The sequence below is a fragment of the Arabidopsis thaliana genome, chromosome 5, assembly GCF_000001735.4.
Source record: "Arabidopsis thaliana chromosome 5, partial sequence".
NCBI lineage: Eukaryota > Viridiplantae > Streptophyta > Magnoliopsida > Brassicales > Brassicaceae > Arabidopsis > Arabidopsis thaliana.
In genome coordinates, this window is record NC_003076.8 from 19,893,286 (window position 1) to 19,914,622 (window position 21,337).

At 33.5% G+C, this 21,337-nt stretch overlaps 3 protein-coding genes, 2 non-coding genes and 1 pseudogene across 9 annotated transcripts; 1 reads left to right on the top strand and 5 right to left on the bottom strand.

The window, feature by feature from the left end:
* Positions 1-428: 428 nt before the first annotated feature.
* On the bottom strand, positions 429-948 carry AT5G49090 (annotated as a pseudogene; the record flags this gene model as incomplete). Its single annotated transcript has 2 exons — positions 429-757; positions 927-948.
* Positions 949-4,084: 3,136 nt separating this feature from the next.
* On the bottom strand, positions 4,085-6,016 carry AT5G49100 (vitellogenin-like protein). Its single transcript, NM_124287.3, has one exon. The coding sequence runs from the start codon at positions 5,603-5,605 to the stop codon at positions 4,415-4,417; it is 1,191 nt and encodes a 396-aa protein (NP_568706.1). The 5' UTR covers positions 5,606-6,016; the 3' UTR covers positions 4,085-4,414.
* An 848-nt stretch (positions 6,017-6,864) lies between these two features.
* On the top strand, positions 6,865-12,886 carry AT5G49110 (fanconi anemia group I-like protein; the record flags this gene model as incomplete). 4 transcript variants are annotated; one of them, NM_001344814.1, is made up of 13 exons in its annotated part: positions 6,865-7,951; positions 8,026-8,107; positions 8,210-8,401; positions 8,519-8,583; positions 8,658-8,817; positions 8,996-9,241; positions 9,324-9,440; positions 9,650-9,841; positions 9,933-10,020; positions 10,268-11,172; positions 11,265-11,766; positions 11,847-12,037; positions 12,119-12,886. In NM_001344814.1, the coding sequence occupies 13 exons, from the start codon at positions 6,918-6,920 to the stop codon at positions 12,638-12,640; spliced, it is 4,296 nt and encodes a 1,431-aa protein (NP_001331416.1). The 4 variants fall into 4 exon arrangements, with proteins under 4 accessions (NP_001331416.1, NP_001331415.1, NP_199722.2 ...); NM_001344815.1 differs by having other exon boundaries at positions 6,918-7,951; positions 9,936-10,020; positions 12,119-12,825; NM_124288.3 differs by having other exon boundaries at positions 6,918-7,951; positions 9,936-10,020; positions 11,229-11,766; positions 11,847-12,707.
* U4.1* lies at positions 9,533-9,685 on the bottom strand. Its single transcript, NR_142993.1, has one exon. It is a non-coding gene; the product is annotated as an other RNA (small nuclear RNA).
* Positions 9,874-10,038, bottom strand: U1a*. Its single transcript, NR_142994.1, has one exon. It is a non-coding gene; the product is annotated as an other RNA (small nuclear RNA).
* A 2,442-nt stretch (positions 12,887-15,328) lies between the features above and the next one.
* AT5G49120 (DUF581 family protein, putative (DUF581)) lies at positions 15,329-16,167 on the bottom strand. The gene is made up of 2 exons (NM_124289.4): positions 15,782-16,167; positions 15,329-15,701 (listed from the first exon to the last, which is right to left on the bottom strand). The coding sequence occupies exons 1-2, from the start codon at positions 16,045-16,047 to the stop codon at positions 15,515-15,517; spliced, it is 453 nt and encodes a 150-aa protein (NP_199723.1). The 5' UTR covers positions 16,048-16,167; the 3' UTR covers positions 15,329-15,514.
* Positions 16,168-21,337: the final 5,170 nt, after the last annotated feature.

Below are 21,337 nucleotides of genomic sequence, written 5' to 3' on the forward strand. Positions count from 1 at the left end.
TCAATGTGATCGATATACAGGTTCACATGACGTTTTGATTCTTCCTCCAACAACACATTTTTTAATATGTACTAAAAAAAAAACTTAGTGTAGATGAAATATTTATTTGTAATTATGGGTCAAATTATTCTTGAAATTAATAGATTAATATTTTTGTAGAACTCTTCAAGATAAATTATGGAAGGTGAAGCAATTAATTCTTTGGCAGAGGAAAGCATTAGAGCCTAATTGTTACGAGAGTAGCGTTGAAATATGTCGAAAATGTAAAAAGGATCTTTGTTCTTTTTTTGAATAAAATGTTAAATTATATTTCTCTTTTAAATAACTGTTTTATAATTTTTGTAACTGTTTTATTGATAGGTAAACAGGGCTGGAAAAATTAAAACTAAAGAGTGTTAAGCTCGTAATGCGAACCACATTTAAAGTCCTTAGTCGTATTTTTTGTCCCTCATTCGTTTTATAACTGAGAACGTGTTCCTGATGTGTTTATTTATCCACTGAATGAATCTAGCTGCTGGTTTTGGGGATTCACCATGTCTTCTCACATTACGCTCTCTCCAAATTGTATATACCAATGCTTGTAGAACACTTCTAGCCAAGAAACCCTCTATCGTGTTGTGGCGTTGGTCAGATACAGATATGATGAGGTTATGCCAGTCTGTGGTGTAGCTTCGTTTGAGAATGTTCTTTGCTAAAGCTTCCCATATTTCTGATGTGTAGGCGCAGAAAGAAGAAGATGTGGTCTCGTCATTCCAAGCTATTGTTACAGAAAACACATCCCACTGAAGATTGGATGTTCCATTTTTCCATTCGATCCCTTGTTGAGAGTCTATTCAGGATTGCTAGCCAAACACAGAAAAAGTGTTTCGGAGTTTCATGAGCAAACTATGCTCCTTTGTGCCAAGCTACTTGATTTGGATGCTTACATGCATCACACATCTTTTGCATTATTACTGCACATGAAACTATTTGCAAACACCAATATCAACTACAAAATAATGGGCACGTTTAAGGGATATGATTCATGAACAGTAAAAATTATATACAAATCATATATATATCTTCAACAATTTGTTTTCTTCGGCATTCAGTATACTTTCGCAGTATGTCAAAATCTAAATGCATGCAGCAACAATGAAAATTCGTTTCAACTGATTAAAATACGTAGAATTTGAAAGAAGCGACATTGACATTACCATTTTCTTTCTATCATCTATCATCTATGCCATAGTATAAATGTATGATACCTACACTTCTCAAGGGGAATTGATCCCGACCTGTTATACTTGATTCTTGATAGACAGATTTGACTTTGGAATGTTAAAATAGCAAAACATTCTGACATATTCCTTGTTATTTATACCGTAGAAAGTTAGTCAGTAGCCTCTCATCATATAATATGTCTCCCAACGGAGGTTGAACATTTTAGGTAGAGAATATGTCTTGATTTCCAAAATGCATGTTTTCTTTTTCATTCTTTTTGTCTAGAAAACCTATTAAGTGTTTGAGACCACAAATGGTGGAAAACACTAAGATCATAATAACATTTATAAAACGATGCTAAAAAGGGATAAAAACACAATGTTATATTATTTAAATGGTTGGATTTCCAGAAGAATCGATAGAGTCTGTATACTCATCTTAAGGTTTTTATTTTTAAACAAAAGAAATTGTGATGCTTTTTCAAATGTTGTTTATCAACTGAAAAAAAAAACACTAATGAGAGCAACAATGATTTCAGTTTAAGCAAAAGAATTCTCCCTCTGTTTGAAAATATATGATGTTCAAAGTTTTTGCATACAGATCAATAAATTTATTTATTTATGTTTATTTCTAAAATATTATTTATTATTTATCTATCTAAATACTCCTTCTGTTTCTTTTTATTTGATTTTTCTAAGAAAAAAATTGTTTCTCATTATTAGTTATTATTGTTGTATTTTAAACTTCAAGATAAATAATTAAATATCATTAGTTTAGAATTATAGAAAAATATAAATCACAAAGATTCATACATTTATAACCAGTTTTAATATATTTTCTTAATTTGTGTTTTTTTTTAGAAAATCAATTAAAATAAACAGAAAGGGTACAATTCAATGATAAAATTTGCAGAAAATATATATTGTCAAAATTAATTAAATATATTAGTTAATATTGTATCGAAAGTTGAAACTATCATCTAATATAAAACAAAACAAATTTCTAAAACATCATATGATGAAGCGGATGGAATATAAAAATATAAAATGCATGCCATTCTAATACTATAGCAGAACTTCTTGCTTTTCAGATTATATTGGCCTCATTAATGACAAGTAGGTTTTGGAAATTACAGACACAATAGATTCTGGTTGGCTTTGGCAATAACTATGAAAACGATCGACGAAACTTACAACGCAACACATGAGCATGAAGAAGTCATAGAGGTATTAAATGGACGGGTTTGACCCATCATGAATAGTATTTATAGACCCAACATGTTCTTGTCACACCATGATTGAATTAGCTGGGTCGGCAAAAAAACCTTTAAGTTTTCCGGGGTAGCTATATCAAAAATCTATGGACTTGATCTTGAAATAACTATTTGTTATGAGCGCAAATTTCGGAATTTAATGTAATAATCAATAATGAGTGGTTGTGTTCCTACTAATCACTCTAGCGAGTATCCAAAAGTGGGACACTGGGCCGTGATATATTCAGATTACGACTTCGATTGTTGTTTTTTCATTGCATTTTTCTACTTCTTTTTTTGTCATTTGTTGAAAGCCAAACTCAAACAACGTGCATTTGTATTATACTACAAAACTCTTTTCGGAAATTTAAAATAAAATAAAATGAAAAGGTTATTTTATAAAAGATAATAAAAATGTTCGAGTTATGCTACAAATGCATTTGCAAAAGCAGAAATTTGCATTGAATAAAAAAACTTAAATCTTTATTAAAATCATAATCCTGAATATATATTTTTAGATTAGCATCGATCATGGATTTTCAGAAACACAATTAGAAACCAACGCCGATTATTTTGTAGATTAGCAAGTTCTTTGGCAGGAGTTTCCCACAATTCCACTACGGATTTATCCCTAGAACCGAAGTCCAAAATTTCAAGTAGTCCAAACAAAACGAATTAGTTTGGACAAAAAATCAAACTCCCACTAAAGTCAGAAGGATACAAACTCCTTTTCTAAGATTATGATCTAACTACCATTGCACCACTTTGCTTGGGTTAAATTACCAAATTTTGATTCATAGTACAGAACACAACATGCCTAGTATTTTTATTGAGATCTTGATCTCTTAAACGATCCAACTAAAATTGATCTAAGAACACATGATCAGCTTTTAATTTTTAAATAACACATAGTTTTGGTCTTTGGTACATGGATGAATCCACATGAAAAAAAAATACAAATAACGATTGAAAGAGTAAATAATAATGAGACCTTTTTGCCCTGTCTCTTTGGCTTTGCAGAATCCTTGATATGTGTAGTTTCCATCTCATGGACCCCTTTCATGTCCTCTTCAACACGTTATGTAATAACAAATCTTCTGAGTCTTTTTGTCGTTAATCTACTTAACAATATCGATGTGAAACCAAATTTGCACTGTATTGATTTCTGAAGATTAGGTGATCAGTGATGTATGTAGCAGTGCAACCGTTATTAATGCCTTAATTTTGTGGGTCACATAAGATAAAAAAAAATTGAAGTATTTTGGGGACCATGGAATCATAATGCATGTGCAAAGGCATGTGCCTTTTGATTCACTCATCTATCACAAAACATACACTTAAAAGCCAGTCAAACTCATAAAACAATTTCTTCCTTTGACTGGCTTTTCCAGTTGGTTTTTGGTTACTAATTTAATTAATACTTCTAAAACACACATCATAATCACAACATAAAGCAAGACACATGGCTCTAAGAGAGATTAGAGAAAAGAAAATAGGATTTATAAAATAGACAGAATTGGCAAAGAGCCAAGCTTTGGCCAAAAAAAACATGAATAAAAGTCATTTGGTAAATAAAGTTATATCATATAGAATGAAATTTATCAAAGAAAAATCACATGATATTAATCTAAATAAAACCAATTTATTTACCATTAGATCATTCAAAGAGACATAGGAATCAATCCAAAGATCAAAATAAACAAAAGAGAAAAAGACAAATAAACAGAAAAAGTAGCTCAAAGTATCCTAAGTTCCTTGTTTGACAAAAGATGATAATGAACATAGAAGAGTGGTGTGACATTACAATACTAATAAGATTATCAAAAAGAGCATCAACAAATATTTGAAGAACACCTAAAAAAAAGATAAACACATTGATGAAAATGATAAAAACTAATTAAATGTATTTTCTCGTTTAAGAACTTATTAGAAACACATAGATCAAAGTTTATTATTAATTCAGCTTCTGACAGACAACAAAGAAGGAATTGCACCCAAGTTTGGAGTTGTGTTCTTGCTTGTAGTAGAATCTGAAATTGTACGGCCTCTTTTACCAGAGTAAGAAGAAGAAGTAAAAGCTCTCATTGGACTTGCAAATGACCATCCCCAGCTTCTGTTCCTTCCTCCACCACCATGACCCATGTTATGATTATGATGATGATGATGTTCAGCTGATGATGATGATACCCATGATGATGAAGATGAAGAAGAAGACGATGACGTCATTATCATAAACCCACCAAAGATCCCACCACATCTCACCATCTCTCTAACACCATTACTAGGGTTACTACTGACCTTGTTACCTTTGTTATTATTACCTTCTCTCTGTGACTCAACTCTTCTCAAAGTACAATCTCCAAACCCATTTGTGATCCTCTCAAAGAAATCACCAGAGAAGCTTCTACTTCCACACCCAACAGATCTAGATCTCGACACTTTCCTCTCACTTGGTGTGACTTCAATGTTAGGACTTCCATCTTCTTCAACAATCACATCAATACCGTTTCTGTTACTACTACTCCCACCACCACCAACAACTCTCTTTGACATTGAAGAAGAAGCTGACGAAGAAGACGAAGATCCCACTGTTGTAGTCTCTGCCAACTCTGTTTTTGTCTCAGTCTGGCTTATGGGTTGATGAAAGTTTCCAACTTTCTTACTGCTACCATGTTGTTTCGAAGAGTAGAGATGAAAAAAGGACCAAAACCCATTTCTCTTTCTCGGGCTCAAATCTGAATCTCCGTACGTTGTCTTCGTAGTCCTTGTAGATTGACTTCTCTTGTAGACAATATTAGCCGTGGTCGAAGAAGAAGAAGAAGCAGTAAGCATCTTCTTCTTCTTCTTAGCTAACAAAAACGGAAGCTTGCTGTTGTTGTTGTTTGTTGCTCCGGAGACAGAGAGAGAAAGAGACGCTGAGAGATTTGCGGCAGAGGCAGTGGTTGTGCTACCAACAGAGTCAGATCTGAAGGAAGGAGAAGAAGAAGTTGAAGAGGAAGTGAGGTGTTTAGGAAGTGGGAAAGATGAAGTTACAAGCTTTCCAAGCTTTTCTTGAAGACAAAAAGCACAGATCCCACCTGGGTTTTTAGTAAATGGATGGTTTATACATTGCATACCATCACCCATATCTTGATCTTTTGCTTCCACCATTGTTGATAACCAAAAACCAAAACTTCCTTATAGATTCCTCTGTTTCTGTGTGTGAGCTTTTGAGAATTATTAGTTTCTCTTCTTTTGAGAGAGAGAAAGAGAGATTGGTGGAGAAAGAGAGAAATGAAGAGTGGGTTGTGGCAGAGGAGAGGGGTCGAGTTCCCAGATGCACGTGGGATACTGACTTGTGTGTGCCTTGTGGCCTCTCTCTCTATTTCTTCTCTATTTTTTCTTCAAATCTTCCAAAAGGTTTTTAACACTAATCTTTTTTGGTTGGTTTTTTTTTTTCATCAATCTTTTTTGGTTGGTTTGGGATGGACTAAAAAGGTTTTCTGGTCTAGTGTGTAATGTAACCATACATCCACGTGGCTTTGTTTCTTCTATTTTTGGTTTCTATTATTGTTATTAAATCTAGCTCTCTTTTTTTCTTTGGACAAAATTAAATCTAGCTCGCTTTAAATCACCGCACCTGCTACAGGCTATATAGCTAAAAGCTAACTAGGCTATACACTATACAGTAATTTACTCTGTAGTCTGTAGTATTCATGTAAAAGAAATGGTTATACGTAGGTAGCTTTAAACAACAAAACTTACTCTGTAGACTATATAAAGATCAATACTTGATGCAGCTGGTAAAAAAAAAAAAACGAATTGACTCGAGCAGTAAATTCCTATTGATTGTGAAAACCAAGTTTTGTTGTTTCAATACACTACAAATACGGGCCGAACAAGAATCCAATGGTGGTTGTTACGCAGTTTGCAATAAGAGGAGTGTCACATGCACATTTTTCATCTTTTGTTTTGTCTTATTCTAAAGAACTTAGCGAAAGATATGGGAAAGGTGTCACGCCACCTTGAGAGCACACTACCTACGAACTATTTTTCTTTCCAATTTTATTTTATCTTTGACTTGCTATTTTCCCTATTTCATTAATCGACTACATGGCTACATACTTTATGATATAATATACAGGTCTTAAATTATGACTGGATTATGTATAATATTAAAATACAGATGCTTCACGTAATAGTGTAACTTGATGGAGAGACCAAGATGGACTGAAATAATAATTATAGCTACCTACATTAAAGGCTAAATTTGCATGGATAACAAATTTTTAATTTGACACAGTTTCGTTTTACAATTTTGGTTTGGTTCGATAGTTTTTTCCGATTGCAGATTTTGGTCCGCATTCCTTCGGCCCATATAACACTAAGGCCCATATAAAGTTTCCCGCGTAAAGGAAAAAGAATCGTAAAATTAATCTTCCCCGAGAAGTTTCGAAATCAGATTAATCCCGCCGGAGAGAAAATGACCGTCGCCGCCGCAGCCGAAGAACCATCTCAGAGACCTCTCACCGACAAAGATATCATTCGTTTAGCACAGTACCACCATTGTCAAACCGGATTCTCTCTCCCACCTTACCTTCTCTCACCGTCTTCCCACGATTCCCTTCTCTCATACCTCAAATCTCGCTCTTCTTCACCATCTCCGTCGAAACAAGTTTCTGAGTATGTAATCGCTCTTCTATCTCTAATATCTCTCTCCCCTACTACTCCCTCTCTCTGCTCTCTCCTCGCTTCTCTTCTCATCTCCTACACCCAAATCTTCAATTCCTGCAAAATCCCAAGCGATTCTGATTCTCTCAAGACGATTCAGCTCTTCGGTACTCTCTTACGATACTTACACGTTAAGGAGGTGAAATCTGTAGTTGATTCGATCTTATCAGGTGTGACTAGAGTTATCACTGTTGATGAAGCCCAGGTGTTCGATTTATTGCCTGTGTGCTTTGATTTATTGCGTAGAGAAGGTAAAGCTAGTGAAATCGATTTCGTTAATTCGGCGATTGATCGTGTTCTTAGTTGTGAATGGAACAAAGCGTTGTTGACGAAAATGGTTTCTCTTGCAAAGGAGTTTTCATTTCTGGATAAAGGGAGAAAAAGTGAATTGGTAGAGAAAGTGTTTGTTGGTATTAAGTTGATAGACTTGCAGGATTTGCCTTCACTTGTGTATCAATTGTTGGTTCTTGCCTCTAAAGGTTTTTGCAAGAGGGAAGTGATTGGTGGTGTTGTTGGTTACTTTGGGTCTAAAGCTGAGACTAGAGTAGCTTCCGTTGTTAGACAGATAGAAGGAACAGTTCTTCTTCATGTGAATTTTGCTGTGAAGCAGGATCCTTCATTGGGGCAAGAGGTTGTGGCGTTAGTCAAATCTGATCTTAGAGCTTTCAATCATTTTACAGTCGCGGTTCTGTTTTCCGTTGCTCGGGTTAGAAAATTCGGTGAGAGCTCCTTGGGGATGTTGAGAACGGCTTTGCTTACTGCGTACAATGATTACAGACTCTCCAAGTAAGTAATAGTCTCTTACACAAAGAAGGCTGTAGGGATACATTTTTACCAATGTTTTCGTCAATGATGTACAGAGATTGCAAGTGGCTACCTGTTGAGCTTAAGGAAGAGAGTTTCCTGCATGCCAAATTGGTTGAAAAATCTTTGCTAAGAGCGGTATGTTGCCATGATTTTTTATTTTTGGACTTTTAGCCCTTTCTATCATACCAGGACAGCATTGCGAGACGATTAAAAAAGTATTTTGTTATATTGTGTTAGGTTAGTGAGTGCCGATATGGGAGAGAGCATGTGGTTCCAAGTGTTATTCAGTTTGGCTTTATGTTGCTAGAATCTGTTGAAGAAGGTAGATCCAATGAGTTTGGTGATTCGAAAGGTGTACTCGGTATTGAGAAGCTTAGCATTCAGATTCTGGGAACCCTATTTGAAGTCCATGATATGACGAGAAACGAGGTTGATTACTACTGCCTTAATTATTAATGCTTTATAGACTGACATTTAAACTTTTATGCTAGTTCTTTGCATCCGTAACTTAACAAAACATATTTGAGTGACATTCAAATTTTGCAGATAATTGAGCAATGCAAATTTCGCATTCTTTCTTTGAAATGCGCAAAGAGCAAGCCAATAGTAAGGTCAATAATGTTTTTAATGGATAGGGTTGTCAACCTTATTTCCATGTGCTAAGGTTGTTGACTTGACTTTGTAGGTTGTTAGGGTATCTTGTCCAGAGATACTCACTTATCATGTTGGAATTTGTCCACCATCTCAAAGAGTTATTGGATTATTTCACTTTCATGGAGGGACATATCAGCTGTTTTCTTGTTTCTGCTGTTATCCCGCTCATCAAATTCAGCCGTGATCTTCAGGTAAAATATGTGTTGCACATTCTCTTTTGTAATACTTTCTTCTGCACATCTGCTGCTGCTAGTGTTTCATATTGATTATACTCATCAATTTGTATGCATTTTACTTGTCTATGGAATTGGGAAAAAAAACAAGCTGTTCACGCCAAGACCTCAGATTAAATCTAACTTGATGATGCAGGACTACACCATCTTGGTGATTCGCAAAGCTATGTTTAGACGGGAAGATACAGTTCGTGTTGCAGCAACCAAAGTAATAACTGATCTTATACTTGCAGAGAAACTAGCTAAGAGAGACAGCTCATTTACTTTCCAAGACTCAGCAAGCCAAGCCAGTTCCAGTCAGCAGACTGAGATGAGCTGTATTGTGAGGGGAAACCTCTTTACTGAACTGAATGGGTTGCTTCAAAGATGTCTTTACCAGCAGGTGTCTTTTTCCTTCTTTATCATGAAAAGTTACTTTCAAGAGTATGAAAATATTCTTTGAGCTCTTTGGTTCCTACATGTAGGCAAGAGTGAAGGAAGTAGTTTATGATGGGCTTGTGAAGTTAGTCCTGATTGATCCATCAAGTGGAGGACATGTGTTGGACTTTCTTATGCCTCATTTTCTTCGTTTCTTCGGACAGGTAACTGTCAGCTTCATCCCTCCATGCTTGACAAAACAGAAAACGTTGATATATATATATATATATATATATATATATATATATATATATTGTGAACTTCTCTCTACCCTTGACTATTTTTACAGGGACTTGCTGTTGATTTTTTCAACTTTTATTGTTGAAAGACACAACCTCACACATATTTTGACAACTTACGATTATGCTGGCAGGACACAGATTTTCAACTTGGAATCACTTCATGCATTAGAGTAGAAGGTGACAAATTTACTATTGAAGAGCCCTTGGATAGGCTTCTCTTTTGTGTCTCTTGGATTTTACTTCTCCAGCAGCAAAACAGCTCTGATCGGCCTTCCGATGCTGCGTGGCCATGCTTTGGTTTCTCCCTTTCACAAGATAATGAGGTATTGCTACAGAAAGAACTGGTTTTGTGTTACCTAATAGAGCATAGCTGTCAATAATAACGTGTGGGTACATTCAAATTTCGTATGGCAGCAGCAGGTTGGAAGAAACCTATCTCATGAAGCGTACTCCAGTGCTTTGGTAAAGATCCGAAGCTTCTTACTAGGCAAGAAGTTAGGAGGTACGTGACAAATGATCGTTCTTAAAAAAAGCCTTGACTAGTTTTATATACCTGAACACGTTTGATCTGCTGTTACATTTGTTTGCTTTCAAGTCTGGTTCGTATAGGTTGTGTGTTAGGCTTAGTCTAGTGTCATTTGAAGTACAAGCTATAAATAGTGAGTCTTCTAACCGAAAGGAGCACCTGTCTCAAAAAAAATCTGTTTATTTAGCACATAGCTTCTGATCTTTTCGTTTGCATTTTACAGATATTGTAGGGCAGTCTCAGGACACAGTTTCTGCATCTCTCGAAGAAGATAAAAGAAAATCCTATTGTTTGATTATATTGGGAATCGTTCAAGTGCTGCTAAATTATATTATAGTGGATCTAGAGAAACAGCCAGAAGGGAAAAAGGGTTCTGTCAGAAAGGAGATTGTCGACTTAATTGATCTTTATGAATCACTGGAAAAGGATGTGGGAAAATCGAAGCAGAGCAATGTTGGCAAGAGAGTACGATTTAGCGCCTGTAATGATACTGATCTGGGAAACACGAGTATCAATGAAGAGCGAGAGAAAGTTCCCTTTTTGGCTACTTCAAGTATCTACCAGCTATTTCTACTCAGTTTCAAACTCTATAGCAGCAAATCCGTTGGTACTCAGTCAGGCTCGCAGGATCACAGCCATTCATCACCAGCGAAGACAGAAAAATCAATTTTCTCCTTCACTTTGCATGTTTGTGTTGGGCACATAAATTCATCTCTTTGCATGAAGGAGGAAAATCCACTTAAACCGTTGGTCTGTGGTGACATGAAGGTTCTGGGTCCTCCACTGCTAAAAGTAGTTTACCTGCTAAAGCCAGAGCCACCTCTAGCTACTGGACAGACGAATAAGGAGAAGAAAGGAAGGAAAGATGTTGACGGAAGAAAACAGTGTCTACATCTGGCCTTACTTAGCTTGAAAGAGCTACTCAATATATATTCAAGTGGATCTGGTTTGACTGGCTTGCTTGAAGATTTGTTGGCAGTACCTGCATCCGAGGATGCTACTTTAGAAGAGTGCAGGGAAGCTTCAAAAATTGAAGATCCACTTATAAAGAGCATCGAAATTTTCATGGCGAAAATCATGAAGCCCATGATCACAGACTTTATCGCGCAAAACTCTAATGACGTAGAGGTAAAATCCTTTAAACTTTCCTGCTATTTCTCTTGAGTGCATTCTTTAACGCACAGGAAGCTAAGACCATAATATTCAATTGCACTGTTCAGATTCTTTGTGACATAATGTTGAAGCTTGGGAACAATCTACCAGACAAATTCAAACAAAGGCATGGATCATGGGCTCATCAAATCTGCAGAAGCTGTGAAACATCTAACACCACTGTGGCAAAGAGCGTTCTGAAACTTGCCATCTCTTTTACTACATCCCCTGGTGATCTATGCATAGCCGTGGAAGTGGCTCAGGAGTTGCAAAATATCATGGGTTTAGACAAATCTGATACGTTAGAAGTGTCTGAGTCATACATGGTCATAAACCAGTCAACTAGTGCTTCCGTAACTTCTTGTATATTACAGTCTATTGATTCAGCAATAGTTGACATGGATTGGGCCACAAAGAAGCTAAAGAACTTTTATGTGGTCTCTCAAAAGAACATCCATCTCAGCGATGATACTGAGAGCACAGTCGGGTCGGTTCTCGAGGAAGCCCTTTACTCAATGGCTGAGTCAACAGTCAGAATACTTTCTTCCTTTGTTTTGATGAACCTCAAAGGTAAGTTTTCACTTCTCACTGATCTGCTTCTCATTAACTCTAACTGAGCTTGTTTAATAGATGTTTTTGGTGATCTGCAGAGTCGCAAGCAGCGCAGTTTCTTAGACTAGCAGTTAGGTTTTATAAACAATTGGCACAAATTGTGAAGCTGAGGATTGCTCCCAAGGGTTGCAAGCAAATTCTTCCTAGCCTTAAATTTCAAAAACTCGTGGAACTGACTTGCAAGAGTCTCACGGTTCCTTTATATCCCTTTTTATCTGAAATGCAAAAGGTAAAAGTTGTTCAAGCAGTCATTACATTGATGTTTCTTCGTATCCAAAAGCGTGAAGTGTTGCTTCTTTTCCAAATTCAGGAACAACAAGAAAGTGTGAGTCACAATTCCAAGGGAATAATCAATAAGATCAAACAGGAGAACAAATGCATTCCTGATTTGATATTCCAGATAGAAGACTGTGAAAGATACCTAATTCAGCTAAGCAAAGTTACTAAATTGAATTTGTTGAGGCATGCCAAGCGCAGCACTGCCAGAGACTTCAAAATAATTGAAGATTCAGACCCTCCTGCAGGAGGCGAAGATGGAGGAAACCAGGAAGAAGAGACAGAGACACAGAACAATAATATTGGCGAGGATGATTTAAGACAAGAGTCAGATGATGATGGTTCAGAAGAAATGTTGTCCCCCCGAAATGCTAGTTCAGTATCATCACCAGGATTAGATTCTGATAAAACAATAGCAGCAGCAACAGAAGAGGACGATGAAGAAGAACAAGAACAAGATGAAGGAGAAGAAGAAAGTGGCGATAATCGTCCTAAAAAGATGGCTAGGAAGAGTTGGGTTGTGGAAGATTCTGATGAAGATTCTGAAACATTTTAGGTTCCCTGTTTGTAAATAAAACTAGCAAGCTCAGAGAAGGAACACATAAAGATTATATACTTATAGCTCTTAGGTTTTTCCTTAAAGAGCAAGTCTTCATGGCAGGTCATCTCTACAAAGTTTGTATTAGGGTTTCTATTGCTGCAAGCTTATGTGAGTCAAATGTTGATAATAGTCCTAAACCAGTTTGATTATATAATTTATATAATCTCACCATACTTGGAGATCTTTAATAGTGTTTTGTGGAATATACACTTAGATAAGTACATTTTTCCGGAGTCAAAATCCAAAAACATTTTCTCATAAATCAAGTAAAGGACATTGACCTATTTTTTAATCTTTTTTTACGTAAACGACATTTTGATTATTTACCATTTGACTTTTAAATTAGTAAGTGTTTTACGTGTGATTTAAAACACGTTATTCATAATTGTACGCTATTGCTATTTTGCCCAGAAGACATTAGTTTACCATGTCAAGTTATCTTATAGAATCACAGAATTTTTAAAAAGGCATAAGAATCTTTTCGCCAACCTACGCAAAAATCCCGTTTTCCTTCCCATCATTTTATCATTTTGCCATCAAAATTATTTACTTAATTTAACTATGACCCAAATTAAATGTAACTATCTTCATAATTCATAATAACAAATTGTTTTTGTTGCTGTTGTAGACTCTATGCTACATCCACTAACCTTTTGAGTAATTTAGTGTTGTGACTTGTGCCTCTGAAAAAATTGTGGATTATGCATTAAAATGATGGTTTATAAGGGAACATGTGGTCTGACCTTCATTATTAACTAATGTATCACAAGCCTTATCCAGAAGTTTTTAGTTATTAAAAGCATAGTTGGGATTAACTAACCCTACTAACTAAGGCAACTAGGTTTTAAAATGGTTATCAAATTCACAAATTCCTAAGCTAAAACAATTTTTTTAATAATATAATTAAATTACATGTCTGACGTATCTATGAGTTCATCAGCTTTTTTACAGGCTGTATAATTTTTATTAGTCAGGCATGCAATAACTAAGAGCCATTGTTAATGAATGAGCAGGTGTTTATGTGAAGAAGGCATTAATTTAAAGAGAGCATTGATTTGTTCAACTAAAAACCAGCTTCTCTAATCTTTTGCATTAAATTAAGGAATTGATCACAAAGTATTAAACCCCACCAATATAACAATAAACACACTTTTGAAAGTGAGAAAGAGACATATAGGTAAGGGACCTCAGTGTCTTTTACAGTCGAATCCTATGAATGTGGAGCACTAATTTCATGGGACACATATTATTACATAAAGACAAAGTAAAATGCCAAAATATATAAATTTACCCCACATTATTCCAAAACCTAAGAAAACTAGAATCTTGTGAGTCTAGAGACTTGACCAATTGATAATACTCTTTACGTTGCCATCGTGCTGGTCAACACTAAATATTGATTTTTAAAAAATCTAAAAAAATTATTGATTTTGACCTAAACTTTCCGATTGTACATGACTATATCGAATCTCAACCACCTGTATGATCTCTTGCTTCTTCTTATTTATCTTTTCATGATATTTTCATTAGGAATTCGGATAAAAAAGAATTGCAGAAGCGGATCGTTGCATTAAGATGAAAATTAACTTCAAACTTTTTTTTAATTGCAATGTGAAACTCACATTAATCAAGTTTTTGCATTGCATACGATTTTTTGCTTTGTTTTGACCAATAGAGAAACCAATATAGTAAACCCATTTGTTATATACTGTAAACCACTAATCCACTATAGTAAAGCCATTTAATTTAATCCACAAATGTCGTCTTTAAAACGATTTGTTATATACAGTATCCTTTTAATTTCAAGTTGAACATTTTGGAACATTCCAGTGATCGTTGATATGATCCTTTCCATTTTATACAACTAGATCAATACGTATAAACTTCCGGTGATTGTCATTTAGAAACGTACTTTCTGACACAAAGAACCATACATTTTTTCATCATTATGGAAAAAAAAACATATAAGATATTTTTTGTTAACTGAGCAGAGCATGTTAATGACATGTTTGTGTAGTACTGTATTATTTTGGACACTATACGAGATAATGCTTTTCCTTTATGAATAAAACAAAGTAAGCGATTTGAAAAAAAGGTTTCTATAGTCTATTTCTGCTTGTCATATGAATATATAACGCATAACTTCGATTCACAATCAACCTATAAAAGAAAAAGTATGTAAGTTGGTAAATGTTTTATCCTTTAAAGAACGAGTAATACAGAACATGTTCATAATTAAATTCCAAAAAAATAAAATTCTTATACGTCTACATGTGAAATAAATATTACACAAACTTATGTCGGTTAAAGCTTAAAGATTCGCCCACACATTGAAGCTAAATTCGCATGAAACCAAGAGAATATCTTTATTTATACTATATAATAAAAAAATATGTAGTATTTATTACGTATCCCTTTTGTTTGTCGGTTTGTGGATTAGATCAACATAGTCTATCACTAATCACTTATATAATATCACAAATTCCCTTTTGTTTATCATCTTCTAACAATTTCTAATCTTTTAAATATAAAGTTGCATGGTTGCGAGATTTTAATACTAATTGTATAAACGAACTAAATAAACTCTAATCTCTAAGTTAGTTCCATCAAAGCTAACTTAATTGTCAAAAAGGTCTCAATCAGATTAAAAAACACTAAATGAAATTAAATATTTTACTAGGGGCTCCCATAGATATGCAAAAAGAAAGCTCTGAAATACCCAAAACACCCTTTCGGCTTTACACGTTATTAAACAAAACGACAAAAATTAGCCAAAGGGTAACAAAGTCAACAAAACATAAGTTTTCAGTTTTTGCGATTCTCTCTGCTTCAGTAAGCGAAACCGCCTGCTTGGTTTCTCGGATCTCGACGGTAACGCGACGGCGCAGTCGCCGGAGAATCAAATTTCTTCTTCTTAACATCCATTAAAGAACAATACTCTCTTCTCAAGCTTTCTTCTTCGTCCATAATCATCTGCTTCGATCTACACTCCACGCTACAAAACGCTCTATCACCTCTAAAACAAAAATATCAAAGATCTCAGGAAACAAACAAAAGAATATATATGGATTTAGCCATTTATAGATGATGACTTACTTATACATGTAGATATCTTTCGCTGGAAGAAGTTTTCGTCTACAGAGAAAACAATGTTCGAGAAATCCAGAATCTTGATAACAACGACGGAGATTAGTCGTGTCCGTCGTCACGGCGGTGGTGACAATAATGTTGGCTTTGTTGACGACTTTAGGACTAATTAAGACACCTTCACTAAGAGGGTTTTTGTTGTTGTTGTTGTTGTTGTTGTTGTTGTTGTTGTTGTTGTTGTTAGTCATCTCCAAAACAATACTTAGTCCCACCATTTTTTTTGTTCTCTCCTATCTCATTTCTTTCAGGTGTTAATAGCGAAAAGAAGGAAGAAGAAGTTTTATTTTTTTTGGATTCGCCGAGAAAAGAGTTATAGAGGATAGGTGGGACCTACAAGTGTACTATGCGAGGACGATTGATTTTGATTTCTTTTGCTCGATATACGCCACGTGTGTCCTTCTCTTCATTACTTGTGTAATCTTTTTTACCCATTTTTTTGGGATAAATGTTTACAATATTATCAAATTTTACTTTTGTCGTTTTCTTTTGTTTTTCTTATTTACTACTACTACTATAGGAGAGTTTGTTTTGAGACGTGTCATCTTTAAATTTCAGTCCTTATTTCATGTTTTTCTAGTCTAAGTTGTATCATTTCTAACTCTATTTCGTAATGCTAAGATTAGTAGCTTTCTTAGAAGATATTTTTAAATTATTCAACTCTTTTGGATCTATTAACGTGGAATTGCGTGATTGATGATGTTAATACGATGATAAATCAGCTGGTTGGGAAAAAATACATAATCTTTTTAATTTCCATTGAATAAGATGAAAATGAATTGATAAAGCTGAACTCGTGTATGATCTCGCAAATATTCAAACTCAACCATTGGTCAAATTTGTCTACAACTGAGGTTGGATTGCGGTAATTGAGTTTAAATTTTATCATTTTAAATATTTAAATTGAATTTAGCATGCATACACGATTACTATTTTTCATTTTATCCTACTATCTGAAATGTGGAATAGAGAGTATCTTCAGGGTTTAGATGAATAGTTATTGTAATGTCTTTGGCTGTTCTGGATAAGGGGTCAGTTTTTTCATTTATGGTGTGACAATGAGTGGTTGCTCGACTCTGGTTATTGCTAGGTTCGCAGGTTTTTATTATCTTATGAGGTTAGTCTATAGATCTCTTACCTTTCTTGATTTTTCGAGCATGGTGTTATACTGAGTTTGGATATTTTACTCCTCATATCTTTGTATATCATATCTGATCAAGATCTTGATCTTATAGTATGGTTTCTATCTAGGCGTGAATTGTCAGTTTGTCTATGATATATATCATCGTATTCGAAAAAGTGTGAGGTGATTACAAATTAGGTAATTCATAAATTATTATGATAAATTATTCAGCCTTAGCCCTATTTGTTTCTCCATCCAAATGGATCATCTGGATGAAAATGAAAAATAATGTTTGTTTTTCACAAATTAACAGATCATTTGGATGAATCATTTGGATGTTTCATCTGAATGACTTTGTAAATTTAGGCTAATTTGTGAAACTCATTTGGATGGATTTGGTAGAACCATTAGGATGAAGATGATTTAGTCCAAAAAACAAATGACAAATATATCCTCTTTTAATAATGTTAATTTTCAATAGTTTTTTTTTTTTTTTAATTACATATTATACTAAAAAACTCTAAAAATTGTGAAATCACTAACTATTATTTTACGTCAAAATTATAAATTCGTTTTTCCCGCCAAAATCGCAAAATCATATTTTCCTCCAAAGTCGCAAAATCATATTTTCTCGCCAAAACCGCAAAATCATATTTTCCTGTCAAAACGTTAAAATCATATTTTCCCACAAAACCGCAAAATCATATTTTTCCGCTAAAACCGTAAAATCATATTTTCCCGTCAAAATCACAAAATCGTATTTTTCCGCCAAAACCGTACAATCGTATTTTCCCGTCAAAACCGTAAAATCATATTTTCCCACCAAAACCGTAAAATCGTATTTTCCCGCCAAAACCGTAAAATCGTATTTTTCCGCCAAAACCGTAAAATTGTATTTTCCCGCCAAAACCGTAAAATTGTATTTTCCCGTCAAAACCACAAAATCATGTTTTCCCGCCAAAACGTTAAAATCATATTTTCCTGTCAAAACCGTATTATCATATTTTCCCGCCAAAACCGTAAAATCATATTTTCCCGCCAAAACCACAAAATCATATTTTTCGCCAAAACCGTAAAATCATATTTTTTCCGTCAAAACCGTAAAATCATTTCTTCATTAAAATTATATTTGGTAATGATGTTAAGTATTTGTCATTTGTTAAAATTATAACATGGGTATTTTAGTTATTTTTATTAGAATGAGAATGTAAATGAATTACAAAATGATCAAGCAAAAAAATATTCATTTAAATGCATCATTTAGATAAAATACTAAATAATCAAACAACCATCATTCAAATGCATCATCCAAATGAATCATGTAAATGGATCATTTGGATGTAAATGCCAAATGATCAAACAAACAGGCCTAAGACTGAAGCCGAGATACTAAGCCGTGGTATCATGACTCATGAGATGTCGAAGTCGTTCACCAATAGATGAAATGCGGAATCGATGATTAGAGTTTTCACAACACATGAGATGTCGAAGACAAAAGGAAGGTGGGTCGGGTATCTTTTTTGGCCCATATTGTTAAAAAGTAAAAACTACAAACACTATTTTTTTATATTTTTTTTTTGTCAAACAAGCTACAATGCAAGCACATGATTTTGTCAAGTTTGCTTTACTTCATCACTAGATTTTCTTATTATGCAGTTTCATCTATATAATAAGCTAACACTTTCTGCTATAAAACAATCTGAAATTGGCAAATAAAATTTGAAAACATTTGTGAACAGTTACATCATATATTGACATTATTTATCTCTATGTTGGTGTTGGGCTTCGTCCATATTAGATGCATAAGTCAGAAAGCCATTAACACAAGAATCACGAGTTTGGCCCAATGATTGGAAGCTTTACTTTCGGCTCAAGAAACATTAGTTCAAGTCCAAGGTGCTGCCAAAAAAAAGACATTAGTTCAAGATAAAGGAAAGGTTAAAGGATATTTTTATTTTGTTTAGTTTCTAACCATTGTTTCCGTCTACATTTCTAATTTTAGTTAATGTCCGTTAACAACTTAACATACGAATGTTCTCTTTCAAATAATGATGTCCTCTCATATCATATATCTTTAGGAAGATGTGGTTTTTTTTTGTTTGTTTTAGATACAAGCAATGGTTGATTAATTATGAAAGCATCGCTCTTATTGTTGATGATTAGACTACTAAGCATCATGAGTTCATGACTCTAAACAATCAGTCAATCACACATAAACATAATTAAAATTTCACGTGGACATTCTTGCAAACATGATTATATTAAATCTACTCTTTTAATCGGAATGTGAATATTAATGTGCAAAGATATTAATTTGTAAGTTTTTATCCTCTTTAGAATTAATAGTTTAAATAAAAAATATTTGGCTTGACAAATATCGTGATTGTTACAATTTGGCATATCCAAAGAAATCCGACAGTGTTTATCTATATCAGAAATAAGAAAACATAACTTATTGGGATGTATCTATATATACATTTTTGCAACCATTTTAACAAATAAATCGTGGATTTGGACTTATTTACAACTCAATGCCATTAGCATTAAATCTTTCTCCAAAATAATTAATTTTACTTTAAATTGTTAATCACATTATCAATCAAATTTAATCCAAACAAACTTCAAATCAATCTCTTAAAATTAGCATAAACATATTTGTTAACAATATTTTAAAACAAATTTTTTTGTTAAAACAAATATTATTCTTACTAAACGTTTTTTGTTTAAATAAATAAATCATGTATTTGAACTTATTTACAATGTAATGACACTGACATTAATTATTTAGGAATGAAAATATTAAATCTTCTAAATCCTTGCTTTTAGAATTATTATGTCATTACTTAAAAGGCTCAAAATATAAAAAAATTAAATATTATTATTTATATATCTAGACTTTATAAAACATTATTAATATTTAAACTTATAAAAAGTTTAATATATCATAATTTTTTAATATTATTATATAATATATAGAGTTTTAAAAAATCTTAATTCTTTCCGTCATATTTTGTGACTCGAAATTTTAAAAATAAACATATATTAATCAATTGGCAAAAAATGTGTGAGTTATACGTCCCACATGAACTAAAATATTTAGACAATGATTCATAAATATATCATAAATAAGATTAACATTAATAAAATAATGATTTTTTTACAGGATGGGTTTGGCGGGACGCGATTTAGCAGGACGTTACTTAATAACAAATATAAAGTATAAAATAAAAATATTTTATAGCAAAATTTTATATATACTAATTTTAAAATATAAATTGTCTCCACGGTGTACCACGGGTTAAAATCTAGTTATTTAGTAATTATGCATCTCGTATAAACCAGCTACAAAAATATCAGTGGAAGGATCTTTATCAGCAAGCATATTAGAAAACATTAAAAAATGAATAGTAAACTATGAGTGGGGAAGCAAAAGAAGAGCGACGGCTTGCTATTGGAGACAAAGTTCATACCACACGAACTAGACGATGCATAGTATAGATATAGGTTAGGCATATGTCCATGCATATGTTACGTGTAGATTGAAAGGGCATCGAGATCAACGGTGGAGATGGAAGCAAGTAAAAATAGCCACGTGTGGAAAAAGCAAAAGAAGAGAAGAAGAAGATATAAGCGACGAAAGGAGAGAGGATATGTTTCCTTTGTGATGGGAACATCACAACTCTGTCTCTATTGGTACTTCTAGTTCACTACTTGTCTATGTTTTTTCTTTCAGTACTTAGTTTCCCCCACGATTTACACAACTTTCTTCTGCTCGTATTTACAGATTTTGAAGATTATTTATACATCTTTATATAGAACTACACATGAAATCGTATGAAAGCATGCATGAATCATGATTCATGTGTGTGAAAATTGACGGTATGAAGATGTGTATAAATTTTATACATCTGCGAAAATCATATCTTGTGGCCAAATATCGACCAATTGGAACGGCTTGCAAATTCTATGAAAACGATCGATATGAAAATCTGATTTACATATATAATAGTATTTTCAATTAAAAATCATTTTCCTCAATTTCTATATATGTGTATTTAGCATATATATATATATATATATATCAAATAAACCAAATAACTTCAATAATAATTTAAATATATGAAAATTAAAAAAATTCACTACTCATATGATATAATTCATCACTATAGAACTTATAAAATAAGATCCTGGTAAAAAAAGCATCAATCTTGTATTTCAGTAGTTTATAATGTTAAAATATATGTAATCAAACTTCTCATATTTTTATTAAAACCACACATGGGCTATCTAGCTAATTCACACACACATATATATATATATTGTTTTCGATTGTCATGATGATCATTTATCCACGTAAGCAGAGACAAGATGTAAAATGTCACTAG

Excerpts from the sequence above, each read along its gene's own strand:
- AT5G49100 (NM_124287.3), bottom strand. The coding sequence starts at position 5,605 with ATGGTGGAAGCAAAAGATCAAGATATGGGTGATGGTATGCAATGTATA.
- AT5G49120 (NM_124289.4), bottom strand. The coding sequence starts at position 16,047 with ATGGTGGGACTAAGTATTGTTTTGGAGATGACTAACAACAACAACAAC. Across the intron at positions 15,702-15,781 it reads AAAGATATCTACATGTATAA|AGGTGATAGAGCGTTTTGTA; the intron begins GTAAGTCATCAT and ends TTTTTGTTTTAG.